The sequence below is a fragment of the Frankliniella occidentalis genome, unplaced genomic scaffold (assembly GCF_000697945.3).
Source record: "Frankliniella occidentalis isolate FOCC.00 unplaced genomic scaffold, Focc_3.1 Scaffold39, whole genome shotgun sequence".
NCBI lineage: Eukaryota > Metazoa > Arthropoda > Insecta > Thysanoptera > Thripidae > Frankliniella > Frankliniella occidentalis.
In genome coordinates, this window is record NW_026267169.1 from 358,102 (window position 1) to 365,755 (window position 7,654).

The window sequence follows — 7,654 nt, forward strand, 5'->3', positions numbered from 1 at the left end:
AGAGATTTTCCTTTGAAGTAATTTTAAGGAGATACAAAAACTACATTGTAAATATAAAAAGTTATTTTGTTTTAATTGTTATGAGAAAAAGGCTGTGATATCTAAAAAGAGATAGGTGTCTAGTTTAAGCACTGTGATTAAAAAGCTATTCTTGTTTATGACATTTTCATCAGTATTTTTCAGTTTTTGTACAACCTTATTATGTTGTTATGTGAATTAAATTCGTTGATCGTCGAGCTTGATAGTTAATACTAAAGTCTGATTCCTAATGTTCTTCCGAAATGATTTCGGAAGAAGTAGATGAGAAGAAATAAAGCAACAAGTTAGAAAAAGTCGTTCATTTTATTTGTCTATATATACATCACAAGCGATTGTTCTTCTCCTAAAGGAATATACACATTAATGGACACACATACATGTACACTTACTAAAAATTGTCAACTGATAGCAATCAATTTTGCAGGTTTATCACAAGGCGACCAACAAGCCATGAAATGAACTGGTGTTATGGCACTCTAATTTATGGATGTCGCTAAAAGTTTGGAAGATTGCAAAGCTATGAGATGACCACGAGGGACTGCTAAAAGTTCAATAATCTATTGAAAGAAAGAGACTAATAAAAATTTAACATGAACATGATTTTTTGTTTATGAAATAAATAATCTCATTATACTGTGAATAGAGAAAACCGAAACGTAATGCTCTTAAAGCTGTAGACAGCGTTAAACTAAGCCACTACGAAACCAAAACCCACTCATTTATGGGTTCTACTCAACACTGTACAGATGTACTATGGCATGAAGACTAAAGGCGAATAGAATTCTTTCACTTTCAATAAATAGAGATAGGCCATTGATCACACGGGAATCACATTATAACACCGCTCTCCCTCCATGCTGGCTCTCACAGAATGAGTTCCACGACCCCACGGGAGACACTGCGCTTTTAGTGCAGCAGAGAATCAGAAGACCCGGCCTGCGCAAGAAAAGGCAACACCAAGACCTCACCTCGCGGAGCTAAGAGACGCAGTTTCTAGTATCCTTGCTGCTCACCGTCGGCGTCGATGGAGATGCCGTCATTCGAGGGTCCTCCCTGGCTGTAGCCACCCTGGCTGTAGCCATCCTGGCTACCCTTGCCGCTTTGCCTGCCGCTTTGCCTGCTAGAGTATCCACCCTGACTTCCGGAAAAACCGCCCTGGCCGCCTGAATAGCCACCCTGCTGTCCGGGGCCGCCGCTGGGGTAGCCGCCCTGCTGTCCTGGGCCGCCGCTGGGGTAGCCTCCCTGCTGTCCTGGGCCGCCGCTGGGGTAGCCTCCCTGCTGTCCAGGGCCGCCGCTGGAGTAACCGCCCTGCTGTCCGGGGCCGCCGCTGGGGTAACCGCCCTGCTGTCCAGGACCGCCGCTGGGGTAACCGCCCTGCTGTCCGGGGCCGCCGCTAGGGTATCCGTCGCTGCTACGGCCGTCACCGATGATGTTGTCCGTCTGTTCGTAGCTGATGGTGGGCTTGTAACCATCCTGGTCGGCGGTGTACTCCACCGTCTGCACGCGGCCGTCAGGGAGCAAGACGTGGTACTTGCCGCGCGTCAGGTCACCGTCGCGGGACTCGGAGTGGCCGAACTGGGCGCCGGTCTCGGGGGCGTCCACCTCGTAGGAGAACTCGTACTTTGCTGGCTCGGACTGGTCGTCATCGTCTCCGTTTCCGTTTCCGTTATTCCTGCCGCCGAAGCCGGGAGCGCCGTAAGTGTCAGATGGGGCACCACGACCAGAGCCGGGAGCACCGTAAGTGTCAGAAGGAGCACCGCGACCAGAGCCGGGAGCGCCGTAAGTGTCAGAAGGAGCACCGCGACCAGAGCCGGGAGCACCGTAAGTGTCAGAAGGAGCACCGCGACCAGAGCCAGGAGCGCCGTAAGTGTTTGAAGGAGCGTTGGATGCGGAGTCACTAGGAGCGCCGTAGGTCGAGGAAGGTGCTCCAAATCCAGATGAAGCGTCATTGGGAGCGCCGTAGGTCGAAGCCGGGGAAGCGGGGCCGCGCGTTGAGCCGCGGGTCGAGGGGGCGCCGTAGGTCGCGGAGGGGGCGGAGAAGCCGCGGGGCGTGTTGTCGGGGGCACCGCGTGAGGAGCCAGCAGGGGCACCGTAGCTGGAGGAGGGAGTGCCGAAACCGCGAGAGGAGCCGCTGGGGGCGCCGTAGGTCGACGATGGGGCGGAGAAGCCACGAGGGGTGGTGTCGGGAGCGCCGTAGGTGGACGATGGAGCAGAGAAGCCACGGGCTGAGTTATCAGGGGCACCGTAAGTGGAGGATGGGGCTCCGGCGCCGCGGAAGCTGCTGGGGGCGCCGAATGAGGGGGCTCCGAATCCACGAGCCGAGCTGCCGCTGCTGGGTGCGCCGTACGACGAGGATGGGGCGGCGGAAGACGGGGCACCGTAGCTTGAAGAGGGCGCTCCGAAGCGGCCAGAGTCTGAGGGGGCTCCGTAGGTGGAAGAAGGCGCGCCGAATGCAGAGCCGCTGGGAGGGCCGTAGCTGGAGGACGGCGTTCCGAAGCCCGACGAGGGTCCGCTGGGGGCGCCGAAGGAGGACGATGATGCTCCGAAGCGGCCTGAGTCGGAGGGGGCGCCGTAGGACGATGATGGGGCTCCGAAGTTAGACGAGGGGCCGTTGGGAGCTCCGTAGGAGGACGAAGGGGCTCCGAATCCAGACGAAATGCCGTTGGGTGCCCCGTAGGATGACGAAGGAGCTCCGAAACCAGACGAAGACGCGCCGTTCTGGCGGTCACCGAAGCGGCCGCCAGAGCCGCCGCCGGGAGGTCCGTAGCGCGAGCTGGGCCGGCGCGAGGACGCGGACGGAGGCCCGTACCGGGAAGACGGCGCACCGCCGGCAGGGCCGGACGGCCCGGTGGGCCCGGACGGCGGCCCGTAGCTCGTCGAGGGGCTCTTGAAGCCGGAGGACACGGCCGAGGTGATGCCGGACGGCCCAGAGGAGTAGTCACCGGAGTCAGAGGTCTCGGACGGCGGCAAGTACCCTCGACCCGGGCCAACGGGTGGCTCGGCGAACACGGTCGCCAAGGCCAGCCCCAGAAGCGCCACAACCTGGGGACAAAGGAGGAGCACGGTCAGCACGGTCAGCCGTCCGGTGAGTGAAAGTGAGCGCGCCCCCGAGTTGAGCCGAGCATGTATTGTCGGACCCCGCGTCTCCTTAATCACGAATCAAACCTCCGCAGCGGTATCAATCAGAACCAGGGCCCGCGGGGGGTCAGGGGCCTTCGCCCCGCGCTGCCGGAGCGCAGGGACCGAGGCAGGGACACTCCCCCCTCCCTCCCGCGCGCCGCCCCCGCACCGATGCGGTGCGGTGTGCATCTGGGGCCCTTTCGCCGCCTCGTCATACGCTACATTGCCAAATAGCGCGATGCCATACCGACCCGACAGGGGGCCGCCTGTGCTTGTTATGCGTGCTGCACCACGCCACGCCACGCCCTCGGTGAACGTGGTGTCGAGTGTAAAGAAAGGAGAGAAAAAGCTCGAGCGGCAACGATAGGGCGCGCGCAATCCCGAAGGGACGGGGGACCAGGACCTGACTAGCATAGCATTGGGGAGCAGCGAACCAGAGCCACAAGTGCAAGTGCTGCCAGGCCCGTTGCGGACCCTAAGGATCTCCAGTGGGTCCCACGCCAGTTTGGACGCCCTCTTGAGCTGGATAGCGGCCTTGACCGACCATAGCCGGGGGAGACCAACGGCGGCAGCCCCGGGGCCGGCCGGACCGCACTTCAGGTGTGAAACGGCGGAACGACACTTGTCGCCTCAGAGCGGGCCCGACCCCAACAACCGCGCCGCCGTTGCCTAAAATTCAACCTTTTTTTTCCCGGCTACCTATGCTAGAATGCACCTTGTCCTTGAGGTGCAGCGAAAGGCGTTAAAATAGTTAGGGCGCGCCGCGAGGAACATTGGAGAGAGGGGAGGAGGGAGTATAGGCCTACAAAACCCCCGACTTGCTTCCCAATTTTCGCAAAATATTGATGAAAACAGTTGCAAAACTTTTCCTGAGGGGCTCTCGTTTCTGTCCTGCGAAGAGCAGCAGCTCTAGTATAAAATGCTGAGGGCTTGGTGCGGCGCGGTCCTCGGGTGATTGTCATGTCAGCCGAGCCGGAGGTCGTTCGCACGGGGCGGCGGCGGGTCCGGCTCCTCTGATTGACCGGAGGGCACACGACATTCAGAACGCGAGCTCGAAAAGCGCGGGAAAGTCGATGACACTTTGAGACGCCTCCGCCGCCATAGTTGAGGCCCGCGGGCGAGGACGGTCGCTTTGCATGACGATCAGGGCGGCTGGACCGGCTAGACCCCGGGGTCCTTTTGTGCCGGTCAAGCGGCCCTCGGGACGCGTTCAAAAGAGATGCGAGAGTCTTGTGCCCTTCTCGCAAACGCGGCGGCACGCTAGAGTGCGTCGACATGACCATCATGTGTGACTACAAAGGAAATGATTCAAAGCACAAATGAAAAAGAAACTGTTTATACTGTAAAAAAATCGACGATTTCTTAAGAGTTTGAATTAACTACACAGTTTAACACGTTTAGTCCCACGTGACCACACGCGTGGTCACAATAACACGTGTTTGCTACCCCCCCCCCCTCCGACTCAACGTGTTAAAACTGTTAAATTTGTGTACAGTGAGCGACACGAAACAACAGAATTTGAAATTGTAAATATTAAGTACGACGTGGATTTTTACAAAAATAAATCAAGGCTTGTTTTTTACAGTGCTACTACAGTATCGTGATCAGTTACGCGTTTAAGGGGTTGAAGGAATTCTCTCAAATTAACTGAATTCAGATTAACATGAAATAAGTCAAATTTCCTTTTGGATCAATGGAAGCACTTTTTGAAGTGAAATCAGGGTCCGTTTTTATTGGTGCAGTTACTTCATTATTAAAGTGTTTCATTATAATTACATTTACAAGATCATTATTCTTAAAAGGAATCGTTAAAATAGAAAACCTTGCAAAATGATTATTTTATGGAAAATTGGGGATTTGAAACGACCAATCCTCTAACACTCTGTAAAACAAAATTGGAAACTGTTCACCTACCTTGATGGTTGTCATGGCGAAGGTTTGTGGTGCAACTTGGAAGCACACTCACACAGTCTCCCCCTCTCTCTCTCTCTCTCTCACTCACACACAAACACTCTCGCAACACACTGACACTAGCACTTGTCTTCAACACACTCGCTTCGATAGCGCCGCTGCTGCTGATGTTGCTCGCAGGTCAGCTTGGATTGAGGGGTTCTCAAATTGTGCCGTCTTCCAGCCCCGGCGGTGCATTTATACGGCACCGCCTGGCGCCTCCCCTCCCGGGTGGCTCCGCGCGCAGCAGCCGCCTCCCTCCTCTTCATCCTGGGGGGCGTACCGCCGCGGCGCTCAGGGCGGAGCGAGGCGGGGCGGGGCGAAGCACACACGGGCGGGGCGGGGAACGGTAGCAAGTCGTAGGTGCACAGGCATTGGTTCAGCATTAGCATCGGTTGGAATACGGTGATTCACCGCGAGGATCACTTTCATCCCTGACCATTCTTCTCCGCGTGTGTCCGTGACCGGAGGACGGGGGGAGAGGGCCCGGGGAGTGGGCAATGGGCGTTTGATGGAATCGCCACACCGACCTTCGGAACGACTACTCCTTTCCATCATTGATTCTAAATTTAGATCTTTTTTTGTTGTTTAAATATGAGAGTGCATACGTAGTGACCGTGAACAGTCAGGTATCGTGTCAGGTGCAAATAGATCAGGTCGACTGATGACACGAGGAGCCCCGTGTAACCCGTCTCGTTGCTCGGGCCCACCGAGGTGACGGGCCGCACGCGCGCACGTGTGTGTGTGTGTGTGTGTGTGTGTGTGCGTGCGTGTGGGTGTGCCGTGATGTAAGTTTATGCCGGCCACTCGTTGTGTGTCCAGTGCCGCTCCCGTGCCCATCTTCCGCACAGAGAGCCGAATTTTTCGGGGTCCGCGCCGAACTGGTTCCGCGAGCAACGTAGCGCATCAAGCGGGCCAGCGCCCACATACTGCGATGCACCTTAAGGTTACATTTTGAGCAGAGCCTCTTCTTTTTTGCTGGCTCCTAGTAGTAAATTGGGGTCAAACAAGTAAATCTGTACTCTTCATGTTTCCAGTGAAATACCTACCTCCCCACCACCTCCCTGTATTGATTCGGGTGCGCCCAGTAGTAAATTGGGTTCAAACATTTAAATGAGTACTTTTCATGTTTCCAGTGAAATACCCACCACCCATACCTCTCCCCTCCCACCTCACTGTATTGATTCATGTGCTCCTAGAAAAAACGTCCCCTGAGGTGATGCGAGGGACGCAAGGAAACGTATTGTTTCCCGAGACAACGGGCGGGCGCGGGCGCTCTCGGCGGGCCACCGGCCTGACACGGGTGCTTTACGGGTGGGCCTACACTGGTAAAACAGGTGTGCAATATTTGCACACCAAAAGTTGTAATTTATCGTGTTTAACTCAAGTTGCACACTTGCGTGGAGTGCATATTTCAGACGTTTTGTAAACGTTTAAATTCTGCACACTTGGACACACACAGTTCTATGCTGTAAATAGGGAACCACACGGTGTGCAGCTGCTATACGTTTCGGAAGTGTCGAAAGTTTAAACACCAACTAACGTATAACATAGTTAGACACAACAAAGTGTCGAGAAAATGCACACTTGAACTTAAACGTCAATAATTGACGTGCAAAATTAAACACTTGTTTTACCAGTGTACTCGGCGCGAAAGGAATCATCCAATAGTGAGTCCGTCATTCGCTGTTACGAACCTGCCAAGTTGAGCCTCTACCAGCTCTCATAACGCCTGATGGGTAGGCAACATCGTGTATGCAGCGCATGCATGTGCCGCGGGGTGGCCTACCCCGAGTCTCGCAGGCGTCAAGCTCCCGTCCGTAATACATGCCGAATGAATCTGAGGAAAACGGGCGCACTCTCTGGGCCATCCAAAACGCGTCAAACGCTCCTAGTCGGTATATTGCGTGGGCAGCTTTCCGGGGGCATCTTTGTCCAGCAGGCAAGGCGGGGGGAGTCACCACCTGGAATCCTGCTGCGACATACACGTGCTACACGGCGTGTGCCTGGGGTCAGGTGACACAGCCTTCCGACGGCGGACACGCCTTGTAGCCGCAGCTCTTCGCGCGCCGCGGTGAGGTGCGCCCCGCGCCCCGCCCCGCTACGCCACGCCCTGGGAGGAGAGCGCCTTCGGGCTCCTTGCGTTCTAGACGAGTGCTCCGCGCTGCGTCCCGTCCGTCCTTGCGCAGGGTCTCGCGGGGTCCCGCTAGGCGGACCGTCGGTGAAAAGCACCTGTGAGGATCACGGTCACTCGGTCATAAAAGGACTCTAGATCCTCTCCAGGTCTGGCCTGTCCTGTCCGTGACACCCGCCGGCAGCACCCGCCGCCCCCCACGGCCCTACAAACACTTACAACCTGCTCCATTTTTCAAATATTTTATATTTGTTGTTGTTGGTTTAGTGTGTGGACTTTGCAGATCTCTGGGATAGGCGACGCGGCCGACGTCACTGCACAGTTAACTACCCCCGTGCTCGTCGCAATATGTGGCCGATTCTTTTACCGCGATATCTCGAAACCTTTGACCTCGTCTCGTGGAAGAGCCCC

The 7,654-nt window shown here is 55.7% G+C and overlaps 2 protein-coding genes across 4 annotated transcripts in view; one reads left to right on the top strand and one right to left on the bottom strand.

Moving 5' to 3' along the window:
* Positions 1-7,654, top strand: part of LOC113213029 (uncharacterized) — a 22,607-nt gene that overhangs the window by 9,360 nt on the left and 5,593 nt on the right. The gene's annotated exons all lie outside the window — the stretch shown is intronic.
* LOC113213032 (pro-resilin-like) lies at positions 324-5,278 on the bottom strand. Of its 3 annotated transcripts, none has more exons than XM_052266492.1 (3): positions 5,074-5,278; positions 1,344-3,081; positions 324-1,277 (listed from the first exon to the last, which is right to left on the bottom strand). In XM_052266492.1, exons 1-3 carry the CDS (start codon positions 5,086-5,088, stop codon positions 1,033-1,035), a joined length of 1,998 nt encoding a protein of 665 aa, XP_052122452.1. In that variant the 5' UTR covers positions 5,089-5,278; the 3' UTR covers positions 324-1,032. The 3 variants fall into 3 exon arrangements, with proteins under 3 accessions (XP_052122452.1, XP_052122451.1, XP_026287728.2); XM_052266491.1 differs by having other exon boundaries at positions 324-1,310; XM_026431943.2 differs by having other exon boundaries at positions 324-3,081.